Genomic DNA, 22,084 nt, shown 5'->3' with positions numbered 1-22,084 from the left:
CCAGGAGAAGTCCAAATGCAAACTGGAGGAACAGCACCTCATTTTTCGTCTTGGAACCTTGCAGCCTAATGGCATGAACATTGAATTCTTCCACTTCAAGTAATCACCACAATTCCACACACACACACACACACACACACACACACACACACACACAAACACACACACACACACACACACACACACACACACACACACACACACACACACACACACACACACACACACCCCTACCTCCAACCATGCCTCTTCTTTTGTTCCCTTTCCTAGCCTAGCTCTTTTTTTACCTTTTTCCTCCTAACCTTTGACCCATTCCCTGGTGGATCTGCTCTCCCCTCCTCCTCCACACCTGCCTATCACTATCTCTTACCTGCATCTACCTATCACCACCTTGTGCCCACCCCACCTCCCCTCTTTTGTTCACCTATCACTGCTCTGTTTTCCCTCATATGTTTTGGGCTTCCCCTTTTCCTATCTTCAGTCCTGAAGAAGGGTCCTGACCCAAGACATTGACCGTCTGCTTTTCTCCATGGGTGCTGCCCGGCCTGTTGAGTTCCTCCAGCATCATAGTGTTTTTCATTATGAAAGGGAAACTGTGTTTGAGAAATCTAATCATTATGTTATTAAAGATCCTGGTAGCAGTCTGGATAAAAGAGTGTCATTAGATGTGGTATATCTGGCTTTTCAAAAGTTAATGTACCACACGAAAGAGAACTGCATTACTGTTGGGGTAGCACTAGGATCAGTGCTGCCCCCTTACATCTTTACAGTCCATATTGACTTCAGATGAAAAAAGTAGATTATAAGGTATTCAGATTTCCTAAAAGTACAAACCAAGGTAAGGATGGAAACTATAGAGTGGAGGCAGAATCTGCAAAAAGAAAGAAACTGTTTAAATGGGCGGGCAGGAAGATCGCTGGTGGAATATTCAAGCATCTGACTGCTCTCCTGGAATGAATTTAATATTTGGTGAGGTTCTTTTCCCCACATCTATCCCTTTCCCTTCACTCCCCCAAAACCAGCTGCCAGTGCAGTCACTGTCACTGTTTTGAATGTTTAATTACTTGGAAACTGTATCAAAAAAAATTCTGAAAATTAAAAATAAGTTGTCTAGAAAGCCAAAAAAGATAAATAATGCATATACGTAAAGCAATTTAAACTAGCTTAATAAAATGAAAATAAAAATCCACTTACCTTACAGCAGTTGTTCCATTTATTTATATAGGATTGCTCAACTTGCAACAGGTTTAATTTAGTGCAGGCTCAACATTTGAACTGAGGACTATATGGAAGTTTTTGCTGGCTGGTTAGATTTCATGAGGAGCACACCAATACAGTGTAGTCGCTGTTATCAGAAGGGTGGAAGATGCCACTGCCAACTTGAGCACCTGTTAGCACTCAAATTGAACCTTCTGCAGAAGAGTGCAGGCATTTAGATGGAAGATTTGCTGCATTATTGCTCTCATTTTTTGCCACCATTTGTTATAGTGTTGGATCCATGTAGACCTAGAGCATTGGATTCGCTACTGTGTTTATCCAATTTGCTTTGCATTCAAACCACTTACTCTGTTGAGGACCATATCTCACAAGATCACAAGACAAAGGAGCAGAAGTAGGCCATTCGGCCCATCGAATCTGCTCCATGAGCTAAACTAATACTATTCCTATCTAGCCCTAATTTCTGGCCTTATCCCCATATCCCTTGATACCTTGGGGGTGTTTGAGATTGATACTTATCAATCTCAAACGCCCCCGATGATTGGGCCTCCACAATTGTACGTGGCAAAGAATTCCATAATTTCACCACCCTCTGGCTAAAGAAATTTCTCCTTATTTCTGTTTTAAACCGGTACCCTCTAATCCTATGATTGTGCCCTCTAGTCCTGGACTCACCCACCAGAGGAAACAGCTTAACCACATCTACTCTGTCCAGTCCTTCCAACATTCTAAATGTTTCTATGAGGTTCCCTCTCATTCTTCTGTACGCCAATGAATACAGTCCAAGAGCCGACAAATGCTCATAGTAAGTAAGCCCTTTCATTCCGGGAGTCATCCTCGTAAATCTTTTCTGAACCCTCTCCAACATCAGTACATCTTTCCTACGATAAGGGGCCCAAAACTGCGCACAGTACTCCAAAGGAGGCCTCACCAGTGCCCCATAGAGCCTCATCAACACTTCCTTACTTTTATACTTTATACCTCTCGAAATGAATGCTAACATAGCATTCACTTTATTTACCGCCGATCCGACTTGGTGGTTAATCTTTAGGGTATCCTGCATGAGTACCCCCAAGTCCCTTTGTATTTCTGTACTTTGAATTTTCTCCCCATCTAGATAATAATCTGCCTGTTTATTTGTTTTTCCAAAGTGTACAACGGCACATTTCTCAACATTGAATCTCATCTGCCATTTCTTTGCTCATGCTCCTAAACTATCTAGGTCTCTCTGCAACCTTCCTGTTTCTTCAATACTCCCTACTCCTCCACCTATCTTGGTGTCGCCACAAAACCATTTAGTCCATCATCCAAATCATTAATGTACAAAGTAGAAAGAAGTGGCCCCAAAACTGACCCCTGCGGAACACCACTAGTAACTGGTAGCCAATCAGAACAGGATCCCTTTATTCCCACTCTTTGCTTTCTGCCAACCAGCGAATGCTACACCCATTCTAATATCCTGCCTATAATTCCATGACCTCTCCTCTTATTAATCAGTCTCTTGTGCGGCACCTTGTCGAAGGCATTTTGAAAGTCTAAATACACAACATCCACAGCCTCTCCCTTATCCATCCTACCTGAGATTTCCTCAAAAAACTCCAATAGGTTGGTCAGGCAGGATCTTCCCTTCATGAAACCATGCTGGCTTGGGCCAATCTTGCCTTGCACCTCTAGGTATTCCATAACCTCATCCTTGAGGATCGATTCCAATAACTTTCCCACTGCCAATGTCAGACTAATAGGTCTGTAATTTCCTTTATGCTGCTTCCCACCCTTTTTATACAGCGGAACTACATTTGCGACCTTCCAGTCCTCCAGAACCATGCCGGAGTCTATTGATTCCTAGAAAATTATCACCAATGCCTCCGCAGTCTCTGAAGCCACCTCCTTCAGAACCCGGGGTGCACCTCATCCGGTCCAGGAGACTAATCTGTCTTTAGTCCATTTAGCTTCCCCAGCACCTTCTCTCTAGTAACCTTAACTGAATTCAGTTCTATCCCCTGAGATCCCTGACTATTCGGTATATTGCTGATGACCTCTGCAGTGAAGACTGATGCAAAATACTCTTTTAGTTCCTCTGCCATCTCTCTGTTATCCATTATAATCTCTCCCGCACCGTTTTCAATTGGTCCTATATCAACCTGTGTCTCTCTTTTACTCTTCATATATTAAAAAAAAACTCTTGGTATCTTTTTGAATGTTATCTGCCAACTTCCTTTCATAATTCATTTTTTCTTTCCTAATGACCTTCTTAGTTTCTTTCTGCAGGTTTTTAAAAGTTTCCCAGTCTTCTGTTTTCCCGCTAATTTTTGCTTCCTTGTATGCCCTCCCTTTTGCTTTTATTTTAGCCTTCACCTCTCTCGTTATCCACATTTGTGCCATTTTTCCATTCATAACTTTCTTTTTTCTTGGAATTTATCTATCCTGCATTTTCTTTATTTCTTGTAGAAATTCCATCCATTTCTGCTCTGCCGTCCCTCCAACTAGCTTACTTTTCCATTCAATTTGGGCCAGTTCCTCTCTCATGCCACTGTCATTTCCTTTGTTCCACTGAAATATTGACACATCTGATGTCAGCTTCTCCTTTTCAAATTTGAAACTGAACACAATCATATTGTGATCGCTAGTTCCTAATGGTTCCTTTACCTTTAGTTCCCTAATCACCTCCGGTTCTTTACACAGCACCCAGTCCAAAACAGCCGATCCCCTGGTGGGCTCATTAACAAGTTGCTCCAAAAAGCCATCCTGTAGACACTCCCCAAACTCACTCTCCTGAGATCCACTGCCTTCCTGGCTTTCCCAATCCACCTTCATGTTAAAATCCCCCATAATTGTCTTGACGTTGTCTCTCTGACATGCTTTTTCTATTTCTAACTGTAACTTATAGTCCACATCCTGGCTGCTGTTAGGGGGCCTGTATATCACTGCTATTATTGTCCTTTTACCCTTGCCATTTCTTAGCTCCGCCCATAAGGATTCCACTTCTTCTGACCCAATGTCCCTTCTCTCTATTGATTTTATATCATTACTAACCATCAGGGCCACACCACCCCCTCTGCCTACCTGCCATTCTTTCCTATACACTGTGTACTCCTGGACGTTTAGTTCCCACTCACAGCTTTCCTTAAGCCATGACTCGGTGATTGCCACAATGTCATATTTTTTAATCTGTAGCTGTGCCACTAGGTCATCCACCTTATTTCTAATGCTACGTGCGTTTAAATATAGTACATTTAGACCAGTATCTGCTGCCGATTTTGCTGTATTTCTATTATTCAGCAAATTATCCTGTCTTTTCACCTGCCTGTCCTTCTTTCCATCTTCACTGCACACCGTCTTGGACTTGCTCCTATATACCTCTTCCTCTATCCTAACATCCTGGATTCCTTCCCCCTGCCAAATTAGTTTTAACCCTCCCCAACAGCTATATTAAACATTCCCGCCAGGATATTGGACCCCTTGGAGTTCAGGTGTAACCCATCCTTTGTGAATAGGTCATACCTCTCCCAAAAAAGGTCCCAATGATCCAAGAATTTGAAGCCCTGGCTCTCGCACCAGTCACTCAGCCACACATTCATCTGCCAGATCTTTCTATTCTTACTTCCATTAGCACGTGGCGCAGGTAGTAATCCTGAGATTACTACCCTTGAGGTCCTGCTTCTCAACCTTCTTCCTAGCTCCTTGTAATCTTCCTTCAGGACCTCCTTTTTCTACCTATGTCATTGGTACCTACATGTACCAAGACTTCTGGCTGATCACCCTTTTACTTTCCAGAAATAAATTCACAGGATTATTAGTAAAATCCACTCACATATTAGCTCTACAAATGTCATTACTTGTGTAAAATGTTGCACAGAACATAATAGAATTTTAATTGTTATGCACTACTTGGTATTGCTCAGTTAGCCATGTTTCAGGAAATTTATCTTTGTGGGATTTGTTCCCAGCCATTATTTTTTTATTAGTTGTTTCATGTGCACCCAAAGTAGCAAGTGCTTCAGTTTTATAAAATCGGATTCTGTGCTGTTGAAATGAGATAATTGGTGCAGGAGAACATTGGCTTATGTTAATGAACCTGGAATAATGCTTGTTTAATACTTCGAGCAGTTAACAAGCTGCTTGACTAATGTAAAAGACAGAAATGGCTTTAATCTACCTGCATAGTGAAAGGGCTGTGTGGAATGTTTGTGAAGTCTAACTTAATTACTGGGAAGTACAAGTTCTGTCATTTTTCTGTTCTAAAGAAATGTCTGCAAAAATATAATTTCATGACTTGTGAAAACAAGTGGTCTAATGTCTGGAAAACTTATGTATTCTTGTTGAGGAAGAGGGACGTAAGTGATGTCTGGTAGCATATGCATAATATCTGAGAGACCTGCTCAGCATTGGATTGACATCTCAATGAACCAAGAAGGTTTTAAAGAGTAACATGATATTCAGCTATCTTGGATGTGGAGATGTGGGACTTGTACCTTCATAATCATTGAAGCATTATTACTTATTTTTGTTAAATTACATATTCACAAAGATGGAAATGAATGGTGAACACAGAATCAATTGGCATAAAGATTTAGAAAGATATTGATTACGTTTTTAATGTTATCCAGCTGGTAAGCAATTGGCTGCCGTTTCTGATGTTGAAAGTCAAGACAGAAAAGCACATTATGAAGAGAATAGGCATTGGGTGGCTCATGAGAAATCTGCTTCAGGACACTCGATGTATGGCATAGATGTTGAGGGTTGTGATATTGGTCGCAAATGGATGATTGTACAAATATTTTGAATCAACTAGACCACAGCCATATTTACCCCTGTTGTTTTTATCTTCTGCTTTGGTTCTCCCTGACATTCAATTAACTGAGTCTATGAAGCAGGAAATCTCCCTTGGGTAATTTATCCTGAAAATGCTGTCTCCTGTCTAGCTGTCCTTCTCTTTATCATCTGCATTATATAATAAGAGCCAAAGACAATTATGGTCCTGCCTTTGGGCTCCAAATGCCTCTGAGCTTCCGCAAGTGCTCTTCCTTCTGCTGACTAGTGCAGGGTCCTAGGGAAAGCCAGGCAGAACATTTGTTATATATATCATCCCCACCAAGCTGATGAACAATTTTGCTTTTTTTTTTGCTTAACAATGTTTTAACAAGGCCTTCACAGTCTGAAAATGTCTCTAATGAAGCCTTTTTTCAGTTTCTTTTTAGAACTTCTATGATGGAAAAGGGCACACGATAGGGAGAAAAAGGAACTTTTTGTTTGACTTTGCATTCAATGTGTCTTTATATGTCACAATTACAGTTAAATTTTTATTTTTCAATCGCTTTTCTTTAAATATGCTGACTTATTCAATATGTGCTCATAACTGAGTCTATAAATTGTCATGCAATTTAGATTCAACAACATTAGCAATTTTACTTTGAAGATTGCATCCCCTTGTATTTACTACTCAAGATTCTCACACGCACGTGCACACACACACACACACACACACACACACACACACACACACACACACACACACACACACACGATATGTTGAGAGCTACTGACAAACTGCAATTCACTCAGATTTGAAGTGGTTTGCACCTTTTGTCTAATACACAATAAAGTACAATTCACATGGTAGTGCAGGAATATTTACGGTTAATCCTTAGGATGAATTGTAAACACCTTTCAGTATTATGGTTTGTAATTTTTAGAAGTTAATTGGAGATCATTTTTCATGCAGGTCGATAAGGCCTTCCTTCATCCCTTGTATCTACTTTGTATAAAATGTTCTGCTTGTCTTGTGATACTGTTTCAGTTAAGGAACTACTCTGAGAATCACAGATGGTGTCAGATCATGTTACCTCGTGCTCTGCAGACCAACTTTGCCCTTAACTGGGTCCCTGAATGACATTTTTACCCTAGATGTGTTCGGAAGGGTCATATCATTTACCTTTGTAATTTGTGAGAAATGTTTTTACATCACAAACACAATGGGGGATATTAAATTTTGTGATTTTGATATCTTGTTTTCACTGCAATCATGACATTGTTATTTTCTTATTAATTTATTGAAGTAAGATTTGCAGTAGATCAAAGCCTGATTGGACAGATGGACAGCTTGTACAGGAGTCTCAGTCTGCCACGATATCCCCAATGCAATCACAGTCATATTGTTTACTTTTTGGGTATTAAATCTCACAGCATATGGATTCGGTAGATTTAAAACTGCATTGTAATAGTCATGCCATGCCATCCAGCACAATGGCCAAACAATTAGCTTTCTGATCATTAGAAGGAGAAACCAATTACTTTCAGACAGTGTTGGTCTCTGGATACTTGAACTGCTTCCATTTCTATGCTTTGCCTCCATTGATGAATGAGAAAAAAAAATTTAATTAGCTGGTGCGTTAGCAAAAATGAGAACATCTGGTTTCATCAAGGCTACCTTTGTAATGTAAAGATATTCAAAGTGCTACAGAGATATTACCATTTAGACTTTCATGGTTTTTACCCTGTTATCCAAATTACACTAAAATTTAACATTTTTATTAAATTCAGTCTGCATCTGTTTTTTGTCAAAATGATTCCAGCGCAAAATAATAGATGGTGTGTGTTGGATGTAAAATCATAGAATATTGCAGTGTTAAAATGTTTCAATCCATTCTCTGATTTTACACTGCAATGTTAGACGTTTTATGTTTTTAGTCTAGGCAACAAACTCTTAATGAAAGAATATTAGATATAAAACCATAAGATTCTGAATTAGTGTGAGAATTTGGAAAATTAGAACATTAATATATCTATCATTTCTCCCCCTCAAGTAGATGAATTATTTTCCCTTTGTCATCTCTGGTTACAGAGACTAAAGACAGCAATCAAATTGGGAGGTTATTTCGCCATGATTTGTCACAACATTCAGTGTTACCCTTTTCTTTCCCTAACTTCCTTAAGAAAAGTATATATAACAGTAGGTCTTGGAGGAAGGAAGTTGATGCATGCCTCACTGATCGTTATCTCACTGATGTTGAATATGTTTAGGTAAGATGCTTGCTTGATTCGTGGCTTGTTCTTCACACTGTGCAAGAAGTTTTTAAGGTTTTTCATGTGACTGTTTAGTGCAGTTTGCTAACTGCATCATATTAGGTGTATTTTATACACATTTTACACGGTTGCACAAAACAGATTTGCTGTGGAAGATAGTTTCACAAATACAACACATCTGTAATAAGTGTTCTTATCAAGGGAACCAGCTGGGTGACACTTGTCTGCTTGGGCAAAACCAATTACGTATTTTGATTGAATTGGTAAAATGTCTCATTGGTAATATGGCGTATTATTCCTTACAAGGAACTCCCTAAGAGAGACTTCAACCTTCAGAGAAAAATTGAATTTTATAATAAATACAGTATAAATACTATGCTAGTAATTTAAAAAGGTTTATAGTTCATCTGTATGAATTGACTTAGTATTCTTATGGATGATAAATTGTAATTCTAGTTTAAATGTTTGGGTTTTTAATATCTAGTTTTGTCTTTTATCAGCATGAAACATTTATTAGGAAACGTGTGACAGGAAAAATTGCTTAATTATTTTATATATTACTAGACAATTTTCAGCTTGGTGGTTTAAAAATTTTAAACTACAATATTTAAACATTATTGGTCATGAAAAACAGCAAATGTAATAAATCAGCCTTTGCTTATCTTCTAGAAAGCAAGCAATTCTTTTTTTTGTTTTGGTTTGGAGTATGCTTTGATTAGATTTTGATGTGTCTCATTCTTTCAAAAGATAGATCATTAAGCTGAAATGTATCCACAGATTGCACATATGGTTATCGTTCTTATTTCTGAGACTGGAGGAATATGCAAATTGTTAACCTTGACAAAGAAAAACAATGGACAGTATTGAGGACATTATTTGTATCAGATTTTATCTGAAACTTAACATGAGCCCCATGTTAATGACCTATGGCATTAATATGGAGCCCCAAATCCCTCTGTAGTGATTAGTTGCTTTAGGAAGTTGGATGGGAAGAGTCATTTTAGTGCAGCTGTGCAATGAATTCATCCGTGTTTGCCTTCTACTTCTGTGCTTAAAAACTTCAGGAAGTTATTCCTTGCAAATGTTCTGCTGCAAAGTCTGATTACCTGACTGCAGTGAGTTAAATAAAGGAGCTTACTTTCTGGATTCAGTTGATAGAAAATGGAATGTATTGTGTTGGTTAACCCACTGTAGAGAACCATTTATCATTCATATAATTAAGTCTTGTACTCAATGTATAGTGCTTTAATTCCATCCGTAGCAGATAAAAAGCACATGGTGCCTTTCAAATTGACTGGAATAGGGTAAGCATAATGTCCTTCTAAAATATAGGTCAACAAGGATTTTGTCACAAGCAATCAATTTGCTGCACATCCTTTCCCCCAAATGGATGCTGCTATTTTTATTTTTGATTGAACTAAATGTTAAGACAAATAAGACAAAAAGATTTGGAAAATAACAAGTCAACAAGCTCTTCTAATAAGTATCAGTCTTCCAGAGCATTGCATATTGTCGGTTAAGTTGTGGGCAGCCATCACGTGACAAGGTTAAAGTACTAGGGGGATATTTGGAGTGGAGCATGTAATTTTTGTTTGGTCCCTACATGAATGGATACCTTCTGTGGTTAATTGAATATTCCTATTATGCTTGTTACTACCTATATTTACAGTGAAATCCTCGACATGAATGTGACATGTTGCACTCACACCCTGCTGTCAGTGATGGCGTTTTGCTATTTTTCTCCTATTACTTCTGTTATATCTTTGCTTCCCTACTATTTCACCCATTCCCCTTGACCTTCATCTTGTTGTTTCTATAATTCTTTCCTTGATTTGTTATCCTTTCTCATTATGTGGTATTTAGTACAAGATGGCTATGCTTGGGAATTTTAGTTTAACCTCTCCTGGAAGGGACAGTAAGCACACACGAGTTATAACATATGCACACGCATGCATCCTTAATGGTTACTTTCAGGGAAGGGTGGTGAAGATGGTGGTGAGGAGAATAGGGTTTAGAATGGAGGGGGGAGGGGAATGCCTTTTTTTGTCCCCATCTCCCTGGGCATTCATCTGACCTGGATAAAAAATATTTTTATCTCCAGTGTTTCCTTACCCCATTGTTAAATGTTACGTGTTTTCCTCCATTTGCTTTCCTTCCTTTCCACTGTCTGACCTTTCACCTTTCTTTTTCTACCTCTGAGTGAATTAACTTAAGTACTTTCCTTCTGTGCACCACTGTCTGTCATCTCATCTTTAATTTTTCATTCAGATCTTACACTGATTTCCTCCCTTGAAGAAAATCAGTTGGTGACTGGTTCCCTTGCCCCAATTTGTTTGCCTTTCCTGCACTGCTTGGTTCTACTATCCTCCCCTTCTTGATCTGTTTTTGAAATTCCATTTTTTTTTCAAAAGGGAGGAATGACACACTCTTTATCACAGATGTTGACAGTTACAATCTCTGGCTCTCAAATATATGGAATCAGTGATTGCCTAACTGTAAGAAAAACACATGAGTCATAGGCTTCACAATTCCACAGGGTTTCTTTTTGAAAATCACACTGACATCAGGAAGTCTCAATTATTTCTCTATTCTTTTATAAAGAAAATTCCAACAGTTAATAATGGATGTTTCTGAAATATACAAGACGTAAACAAAAACATCAGGCTGAATCGTGCTCTATTTGTGCCTGGTGTCGTATCTTTACCTTTGCTGCACTTTTTGCAGCCCTGTGGGTCAAGTTATCCTTGAGGCCTGGCTACAGCAGGCATGTTGCAAGGAGGAGCAGTTTGTGATCAGTAACTAGTCGTTGGGTGGCAGTTGCTGTGTTCTGCTGCTAGATCGTGGCTGTGTGATACCTTGGCAGCATTTTCTTACACTATTCCCATACCCTTTGATTCCCTCAATATCTGAAAATCTGCATTTCTCCCTCATGAACATGCTCAGCAACTGAGACTCCACAGCACTCTTGAGTATAGACATACAGAGATTCACTACCCTCTTGCTAAGGATATTTCTTCTCATCTCTATCTTGAAATCACGAAGAAGGCTTGCCAGCGACTCTACTTCATTAGGAGTTGGAGGAGATTCGGTATGTCACCAAAGACTTGCAAATTTCTACAGATGTTCAGTGGAGAGCATTCTGACTGGTTGCATCACCACCTAGTATGGAGGCTCCAATGTGCAGGGTCGAAAGAGGCTGCAGAGGGTTGTAGACTCAGCCAGCTCCATCATGGACACAACCCTCCCCGCCATTGAGGACATCTTCAAGAGGCAGTGTCTCAAGAAGGCGGCGTCTCAAGAAGGTGGTGTCCATCATTAAGGACCTTCACATTCCAGGACATGCCCTCTTCTCATTACTACTATCAGTGGAGTGGTACAGGAGCCTGAAGACCCACACTCAATGTTCTAGGAACAGCTTCTTCCCCTCTGCCATCAGATTTCCTGAACGGTCCATGAACACTACCTTGTTATTCCCTTTCCGCACTATATTAATTTATTTGTAACTTATAGTAATTTTTATGTCTTACATTGTACTGCTGCTGCAAAACAACAAATTTCACAACATAGGTCGATGATAATAAATCTGATTCTGAATAACCTTATTTCGTCTTGACCTCTGGTTCTGGGTACCGTAGTCTGAGGAACTCCACGTCTGTTGGCTGCAATTCATTACTGAAATCTAACACTGGAGTAGAGGCTTACTCCAGTATTCATTCAGAGAGATGTTTTCTTGGATCCTGCAGCTAGTCTAACCTACTAGTAGGTCTATATACTGATTCATTGGGCATTGTATCGTTGTAGGAGAGAAAAGGAAAAATAAGAAAAATTGCTTTTTAACAATTTTAACATTTTCAATTCTTTTTTAAAAGCATCCTTTATAAATTGTGTTAATTTTGTTTTTAATAGTCTTTAAATTGTTTTCTCAGTGTCTCTGACATTCAGAAACATTGAAAAACCCTGATGGCCTGCAAAGCTGTGGGTGTATTTTTTTCCTGCTGTCATGTACTTTTGGTGTAGTTTTGTAGACAGAACTTGTATGGGGTCACCACATTACTCCATTATATTGGTCAAGGCCCTGTTGCTACCTGGCATCTCACTTTCAGTTCTAGGACCTTCTAGGCCAGAGAGATCAACCTCCTAGATTCAACCATCAATTTGAGGTGAACTGGGAATGTAGTATGGGATATGCCCATTAAAACTGGATTTTAATCTTGATGAAGGATTATGAAGCAATATTTTAAATATTTTGATATTTTGATATTTTTAAAAATAGAATCTGCTGGAAAGATCATTAATGGTGGTCTAAGTCATGCTTAACATATGCATCACCATCTTGTAATATGATCCCAGTTTAATTACAGTCATGGTTTTGAATTCACCCTCCATGCAATGCATGTTTAACATATAACCAGTAGCATTTTAATACATTGATCAAACAACCGTCTGTTGTAGTTGTTAGCTTCACTTAAGCATATTGTAAGTGTAGTGATTCACCATGTAAACTCTCACCAGTAACGTGTTTGGTTCAAGTGTTGATGCATTCATCGAGAATTAAATGTTTTGACCAGATTATGTTCTATTAATTTGGCTTGTAAAAATTAGCAGTCTCTTGCCTTGCTAGTCGAAAAGAAATGATATAATAATACATTAGAATTATGACAGCAGCTAATGTCAGTAATGAACCCATGTGCTTACATACATTAAACTTTATGAAAACGTATTAATTAAAATTATCTTATGTATTCGTTGCCCATATAAGAAATATTACCATAATTTTAATATTCTGATCACCAGCGAAGATGTTGATATTTATTTTTTGTTTATATATTTTACTCTGCACACTTTACTGCACAACATAATGTTTTAATAAGCACTTCATTATTGTCAAGAAATAGAAATTACCATATTAGATAAAGTAAACTGGATTATATTTTGTGAAGGTATGAATATCCAGGCACTTCCAACCAACTCCCCCCTCCCCACCCAATTTCTGCAACACCAAGTATGTTCAGAATGGAGGGTGTGCATAAAGCAAAACTGTCATTTCTTTCTAATGAAGAAAAAAGTCTTGGCACAACTGTGATTTTTCATGTGCAGATATATTCAACCACACCAAGAATGTAAGACTATAGTTAGACAAGTCTCTGCTGCATGGGCATATATTTTTGATTTGCTGCAATAGATGATGCATGACTTTAGACCAATGTAGGGGAGCTGCTAGGATTTAATTTTCTGTGATGAATAGAAGCGTATCTGATTTTCTTTTGAAAATAAAGTGTCAAATGATGATGGGACAATCCAAAATCTGAAAATAACAAAGAAATGCACTAATTAAGAAACTTAATGAAGCCTGTTGTGAACTCCATAAAAAAGTATTGAGCCTAAATAAAGCCAATTTAGAGCTTTAGCTCCAGATACTCAGTCCTGTATCTGCTCCAGAGCTACAGTAATGTGACTATACCAATCCTGTTATTTATAATAAATGTAATTTTCTGGCATAATGATAGACTTGGAAAGGTATGTTCTTTTTTTAATGGGGCTTTGTGATTTCACTGAATAAATGTTTTCTGAACACCTTAACAATGAACCGGGAGATCCTCTGGTCACTCAAAACTGAGTGAAGCTAGTTTGGATTGTGTAGTTTAAAGGCCAGGTGTAATGTAAGTTGCAAACAAAAATTTATCTTGACTGGCTTGCATTGAACAACAATCCCACAACACTGAAAAGTACAGACAGTGATGAGAATCGAACCCCGATCGCTGGCACTGTAATAGCGTCGTGTTAACCGCTACGCTACCATGCCACCCTGGGAAGTCTTGCTAAGTGGCTCCCATATCATTTGCATTCAATTTAAATTATCCTGCCTGTTTCATGTGGGAGTACTCCCTGCTTATTTGGTGAGTCCAAGTTAAGTGCAAAGGCCATAAATGCAACATGAATCTTGGTTGCTGTCCTCTACTTCGACAGAATTGTAGCACATTAGCAGTCGAACATTGGCCCCACAACAGATTACCCGCTAGAAGTTAATGGTACAGCAGATTTGATGTACTGCATGTACTACTGTGTTTCTTTCTATATTGAGTGAATAATATCTTGTGATTTTAATCCTTGTAATATGGAGATTATGTTGGAGGAAAGTGTTGCAATGGATCAATTATTCACATTATACTCAGCCCATCTGAGACTGCCCTGTTTATATGATGGTAGCTTTATCCAGCTATTCCTGCTTTGAATTTGAATTGACAAATCTTATCAAACCAAGTTAATGATGGAGGCTAATTGGTATGATGGAATAGATGAACTCAGGTTATTGTTTCCCTTTCACAGCTACCTGACTGTATTCGAAATACCAGTGTCATTTGATTCTGTCACTTTAATATTGATTATCTCAATGTGAAACAACCACTATTAACTATTTGCAATCTGATGATCTGATGGAATAAGATCTTAAATATATTCAAGAAATATGAAATTATTTAAATGTATTAATGGGGTTTTGCATCTTCAGACACCATCTTAGTTAAGCATATACTTCAGTCCCCAGTTGTCTTGTTACACCTTTGAAAACCAAACTGTGGTTTGCAGTATGTTAATTAACTGCTGTTGGAAATTCTCAGCTCCAAAAGCACACACTTGTTTCTGGCTGAACTTAGGACAGCTTACTAAAGGGATAAAAATATTATGACTATATATTTTTGAAACACAATACTTGAAAATGAGTTATTTTCTTTTATTTATGCACCTTTCATGTGTCATGAGATTTGTGAGTTTATGTGCTCATTTTTTTTTCGAAGTGTAGATGTATTTTTGGTGTGAAACTTAATCTTCAACACCTTCATTCCCCAAAGTAAACTTGTCATTGATGCTACCAGATCCATCAGCTTTGTGTTGGATAAGACTCCTTACAATATCAAAGCTCTTCAGTACCTTGAACTGAGCTTCAGGCTCTGTCAGAAAGATAGCTACTGCCACTCATGCAGCTTTGCCACTTTCCTTCTTGCTGTTAGAGCCTGTCCTGGGCCAAAATTCTCATTTTTTTTGTGTCAACTTGGTCTAGTCCATTCCACTGGCCCTCTGACCAGCTTCCATACTGTAATTCTTCTTGTCCAAACCTCTGCTGCAGCTACACTATCCTCCATCAATCCTGCTCCCAAACACTTTTGTTCTTTCTGACCTGCCTCCCCGTTCTTCAAGACATCCAGTTTAAAATTCAGATACTCTATGTTAAATTCTCACTAACCTCCAACAATGCTACAAGTTATTGTCAATGTGGAGGCTAGTCTTGGGCTACAGGGTGATATCAATGTGTTGGTTTAATGGGATGAGAAATGGTAGATGCAGTTTAATCCAGATAAATGTGAGTACCAGTGAGGCTAGGATGTACACCATGGATGGTAGGGAATATTGAAGAACAGAGGGACCTTGGTGTAGAAGTCCAAAAATCCTTGAGGGTGATAACGCAAGTAGATACTGTGGTTAAGAAGGCATATGAGATGCTGGCCTTTATTAGTCAGGGAATTTGGTACTAGTAGGGAGGTATTGCTCCAGCTTTATAAAACATTGGTTAGACTTGAGCTAGAGTATTGCATACAGTTCTGGTCACCACACTGTAGGAAGGATGTGGATAGTACTAGAGAGGGTGCCAGCACCCTCTCCAGCACTATCACATCGTTCCTATAGTGTGATGGCCAGAAGGTCATCCCAAGAGGTTGCCTGGGATGGAGCAGTTGAGTTTTGAGGAGAGACTGTGTAGGCTGGATCTTTTTCCCTAGACTGGAGGAAGTTAAAAGAGGAGAGGATTGAGTATATAAAAATATGGAGAGATATAGATAGGGTAGACTGCAGGAAACTTGTCTCCATATCAGAGGTAGATAAAGCTAGAGGATATAGATTTAGGATAAGGAGTAAGAGATGTAGAGGGATCTGAAGGGGATTTTCTTCACCCAGAGAATGATGATTACCTGGTTTACAATGCTTGAGAGGTAGAGTTGCAACTGTCCCGAGGAGCAGTTGAATTGCCTCAGCATAGAAAGGTGGAGGCCAACTGCTGAAAAATGGAATTGACGTGGATAGGTTGATGTAGACATGATGGGCTGACCTGCTTGTTTCCATGCTGTGTGACTCTATAGGTTACTGGTCTGTTGTGCATCCTCATTCCCAGCTATACTTTGTACATTCAGGCAACCAAGGACCCTCTTGAAAGGATCTTCAATAAAGCATTTTCAACCACGCTTCTGGTATCCACCTAATTTATCCCTTTTGGGCTTGAAGGCCAATTTTGGCTTATTTCAAGTCAGTGACCTTTTTTGATTGTAAAACTTTGTTGACTATACTGAAAAGCTGCAAGTTGTTGTAATGTGACCTTTACTGTGGAATTCATGTTTTCAGTTATCCCATAATAATCATTGGAATTTAAGAGTCTCTCCACTTCAGCCAAGCTTTCATTACTTGTGAATGGTGTAACATCCAATTCAGCCATTGTGCAGGGGCATGTTACTCTCAAGAATGGCAATGAAAACTTTGAAACTGTTATCTTCCACTGAAGTGTATATGGCTGCAGTTTACAAAGCTGTGACCTTTGGGAATTGTCATTCTGTATCACAGGAACTAAAAGAAAGATAATTGCTTGTGCCTCCAAGTTGTATTGCTTTTCATCAGTTTTGAATTCTTGAGTTTATTTGGTATATAAATGTTACATCACTTTAGGAGATAGTCAAAGCCAGCAGTAACTTTAATGCACTTAAAACTTTTTTCCCCAAATGTATGCTATCTAGCTTTCATTTTGTTCATGGGGAGGGTTCAGTATGATCTGCTTCTCATTGAAGTTGAATGACAGCCATTTCAGTGACTAAGCAAAAAGTGATTTATAACTGGACAAAATTATACCTTTTCTGCCCTCCCTTCCTGAAAACAAAGTGCACAATAAACTAATTTTGCAGCACTTGGAAATAGCATATAGTTGGACCATTTATCTTTTTGTTTAATTCAAGAAGTGCTGTGCAGTCAATACAAGCTTAATATTAATTAGACCTGAGAAAGCTCTGTGGTTCTTAAAATGGAAGACCTTTCCATTTCTAATTAGCCATTTCCTTATGCTTGCAGTAAATATGATTCCAGCAACTATTTTTATTTTCAAGATAGCCGTTGTAGAAAATGCGCTTTGTTTTTATAACAAACTAATTACTCTTTGCGTTAATGATTTCCCAAAATCCACTTGCTTATGCAAAGATAGCAGGAATAGGGTCAGTTGTGTCTCTTGGGACAATTAAATACCATTTAAGATGGGTTTGAAATGTTTAAGCACCTATTTAAAGCAACTCTAAAGCATTTAGTCACAGGCTTCTTAGATGTTTGCCATAAGCTTTTCACACATTAAGTGAAAATTATTACAAGGATTTTACCCAGTTTGGACTCCCCATGGTGCAAGTCTCCAAAGTAAAAATCAACTCTTGCCTCATATTGATTCTGGATGAAAAGAAGCTTTCTTCTGTAAATTAATTCTTAAGGGAATATAAATCCACTAAAAGATTGATCAGTGTCCTATTGTAACCAGACCTTTAAGTCGTACATTACCAGTATTCCAGCAAGTCAATGTGACATTTCTTCTGTGATAAGCTGTTTTATAATGATCTTGTTCAAACCGTTGGTTGAAATCTGAATAACTGAATTGATTTTATCTTAATATCACTCCAAATATAATTTTGTACATGACCATATCTCCCACAGAATCTTAAACTTGAACTAGGGGTAACGTTGTGTCTTTCAGAACTTTGCCTGTATGGTATTACATACTTCAAATGCTGCAACAATTTAGGATTTTTTTATGTTTAACTTATTTTCAGTTTAAGGTATGGATCATTATTGTCATTGGCAGTTCCTTAATAGCAAATTGAACCTGTTTACCTTGACAATTTGTTTTCAAAATAACTGTTATCCATTTTAAGAGGTTGTTACAAACATGCCTTCTCACAGATTAGTTTCTAAAGTGGATTCGTCTGAAATCTTAATGCTGCTGATGAAACTGTTTTGAAAAAAAGTCATAATTTGCTACAAAGCCTATGTAGCAAATTTCTAGCAAACAGAAATGGAAAAAAAGTTCAGATCTTGTTAGTGCTTGATATGTCTGAGGATACAATTGTAAAGCTGAAGGTTTACCTGAAAATTGTAGAAATTATAAAATATCCAAACTGTTGAGTTTTCTTTAAGACATTATTTTGTACTTGAAGTTTAAAAAAAGCTCATTCTGCTTTTCTTTTACAGCAACTTCTGCGGGAAAGACAGCAGATGGCTAGTCGACCTTTTGCATCCGTTGATGTAGCCCTGGAAGTTGGAAGTGAACAACCAGATATTATAAGAGGACCACTGGAGGTAAGAACCATCCTCTCAGTAACTGTTGCTTGAATATCTTCTGTGTCATATAGCATGGAGTTATTTATGTTATAACCATGAGGACAGTTATACAACAATATGAATCACATGAATTATTATTTCAAAAGCATGTGGTGTTTTATTATATAGTACAGTTACCTGGTTGTAGTTCTATTTTGATCGCACTGCATTTTCCATTTAAGAACATTGTGTATAACTGAGCATGTGCAATAAATTGCAAAGCAATAAAGCAATATGACGGACTCCATTTTGTGAAGCAGCAATATATCCATTTAAATATCAATAGAAAGACTAGATCCATTGGGTCTTTACAAAACAGAGCAGCCTTACAGATGTTATTGTTTCTGTACTGTAGAACATACCGTAATGGGGAAGGGCCTTGTGATAAGTCTGGAAAGTGTGTACACGTGGTCATGGAACACATTAGTCTTTGTCTAATTAAAATACTAATTAATTAGTAAACATCATTAAAAATATAATAAATAATGAGAGCCAATGAGCAAAATTCTAAAACACAGGAGTCAATGTTTTAAGCAGAGATGTATGGTCAAAGGGAATAGAACAGAGGTAACAATATCATGCCAAAAATTCTGTGACCTCTGCTATTTGAGAGAAATAGTCTGCTGGAAGCACCACAATGCTGAATCCATGTTTTATTTCTGTCACTAGATTATTGCCATTGCTATTAATATTATAGAGATTTTCCCAGAATATTGTGCATTTTTGACGATCATGTGCTTTTTCATCGCCACTACTAAGAAGGTTGTAGCTTTTTTGCTTTTTGATTTTCTTTTTCAGTTTGCATTTTCCTTAGCTTTATCTTAAAAATCTAATCTGTAGTTATAAGAGCAAAAGCAAAATATCATGTGCAAGAATTTTATTCTTTAGAAAATGTCTTTTCCCCAAAAGCTCATCCCTGGCAAGAAGTGCAATACAGTAGAATATAGCAGTGGCTTCACAGTTTACCTGTTTGTGAAATTTGGTTCCAATGGAATTTCAAAAAGAGTAGAACAGCCATTGCCACAATATAGTGCATTCACTGTGAACAGATGAAGATGAATCCCAAGGCAAATGAGTTTAAAATTAATGCATATGCATATATAACAGCAATGACAATAGATTAAACTTGGTCCCTCCATTGAGTGTGTATGTGGCACCAGTTTAATAACATTGTGTTCAGCCACTTCTTGACTGATTCTAATATTGTTACCAAATATTTGCTGAATTCAGAATTCAGACATTGCTTAGTTTAATTTTACTATGTCTCTTTACTGGGATTTCATGCTGCAGCTATAACATGCAGTTCAAACGGTCAGTTTAGAAGGTAGCGAGTTCCACTCCCAGGAGCTTTACAGTTGAACTCACTTTCCTCAGTTGGATGAATTCTGTCATCTTGACTATCGGATGTCTTGTCACAGGGAAGACATAGGTCTGACAAACAGGTTGAGAAATTCGAATGGTTTTGTGTGTGTGTTTAAAACTTGTTTAAGAAGATTGTTGAAATTGTGCAATTAAGACTTGTTAGAATTTATGTACTATTTTCTTCTGGTGCTTTAGTAGCTAATAATGATGTAGTCATTTTTAATTAAATTTAATCTCTGGATTACTTAAGCAGGCCATCTAACATTTTATCACATTCTGAACATATATTGAATCAAAATAATCATATAGCATGTTATATTTCCAAAATTCAGCAGAAATCTAAATCTTTAATTAAAATTTGGGTAACCATGTACATGTCATGGTAATTTGTGGAGGTCAGATAACCAGACAATTCTGATGCTCTAACATCCTATGCAGATTTTCAATCTCTGCATCTCTATATCTTCAATCTTCACATCAGCTGGGAGAAGCAAATGTCAGGTAGTAAATGTATTTGTAATGTATAATCGGAGCACTTTTCTGGAACATTATGCTTTGGAACTGGAAAGGGAACAAGATATCAAAATACCATGACTAATGAACTAGAGTAGGTTAATTTAACGTCATAACAGAAGAAATAGAAACAGAAGTAGACCAGTCAGAGCTTCACATCTGTCCCACCATTCAATAAAATCATGAGCCTTTACCTCAACCCCACTTCTTCGTGCTAACTCTATGCCTCCTAGGTCCCTATATATCTAAAAGTCTATCAGTCTCTGTCTTGACTATACTCTGACTGAGCCTCCACTGTCCTACTGGAAGTATTTCAATGATTTTCTTCCTGCTGGGTGAGGAAATTTCTTCCCTCATTTCTGAATGACCATGATTTTGAGGATGTGACCTTCATTCTTTACACCCGAACCAGGGTAAACAACACTTACCCTATCAATCAGGTTCAATCAGGTCTCCTCTCACTTTCCAGAACTGGGCCCAACCTGCTTAATGTTTTCTTATAGGACAAACCTGTCATCCCAGGAATCAGCCTCGTGAACTTGAGTCCATTCCCTCTATTGCAAATGGATCTGATGTTAAGTAGAGTGACCAGACTGATACATAATATTCCACCTGCACTTTCACCTGGCCCCTATATAATTGCAGTAGACTTCCTTACAATTGGACTCAAATCCACTTGCAATAAAGGCCAACATACCATTTGGCTTTCTAATTGCTTCATGTTAATTTTCAGTGCAGCATTGAAAAAAGAATATTTTTGTCACTGTGTTTGGAGGGAGAGTGCTGAAGATGAATGTTTGCTCATTTCAAAATGATAATGGATAATAAGAAAATGGCAGATAATTAAATGAGAACAATGTCTTTGCATTTTTGATGTGGGAAGAGTGCAAGTAATTGCTAATGACGGGGGGGTAAAAGGTTACTGGGGATAGGGGAGAATGCAGAGTTGAGCTTGCAGTCAGAGCAGCATGACCTTATAGAATGGTGGAACAGACTAGAGAGGCCAAATGGCGTACTCTGGGCTCCTTAGTCATATGTTTGTAAATGCAACCCAACTATTATCTAATTGAATGGTGGACCAGGTTTGAGGGACTGAATGGCTTCTTTCTGTTCCTATGTTCATATGTCCCTGTGCCTTGTTGAAAAATGTGCTCTGAGTACAAATAGGTGATGAAAATAAAACTATGGAAACAAAACACCCATTAAATGTTGAATATCAGCAGGGCAAGTAAATTCCAGTCTCTCTGGATCAGCATTTTTGCTTTTAGCTCGCTGACTATTTTTGAAAATAATTCTAATGTTATGATGGTAGAGTCACTTGTGAGCAGCTTTATTACTTCAACTGCAGAACACCACGGCCATAAATAACCAAGTGTAAAGTTTGATCATTTGTCATTTTGCCTTTATTTCATGCTGCAGTAACGTTTCCCCCCCCCCCACAAATCCATTTGTTTTCTTTTGCTTTTATCAACTTTTCTCTGTTTGTATCCAAAGCAATTTTTATAAGTTCTCCGCACTCCGAGAAAGTGCAGTTCTGTGCTTTGTTACCAAGGATCTGAGATCCCACACATCATTTTGG

General features: G+C 38.0%; 1 protein-coding gene across 1 annotated transcript in view; it reads left to right on the top strand.

The window, feature by feature from the left end:
• The window catches only part of atrnl1b (attractin-like 1b), a 610,807-nt gene that overhangs the window by 462,523 nt on the left and 126,200 nt on the right, over positions 1–22,084 (top strand). Inside the window, 1 exon segment of the mRNA XM_052026988.1 lies at positions 18,502–18,609. Coding sequence (XP_051882948.1) covers positions 18,502–18,609 — 108 coding nt within the window.

The sequence above is a fragment of the Pristis pectinata genome, chromosome 12, assembly GCF_009764475.1.
Source record: "Pristis pectinata isolate sPriPec2 chromosome 12, sPriPec2.1.pri, whole genome shotgun sequence".
In the NCBI taxonomy this organism is placed as follows: Eukaryota; Metazoa; Chordata; class Chondrichthyes; order Rhinopristiformes; family Pristidae; genus Pristis; species Pristis pectinata.
Note: the sequence above shows the minus strand (reverse complement) of the source record. Positions and strands in the feature narration are given on the sequence as shown.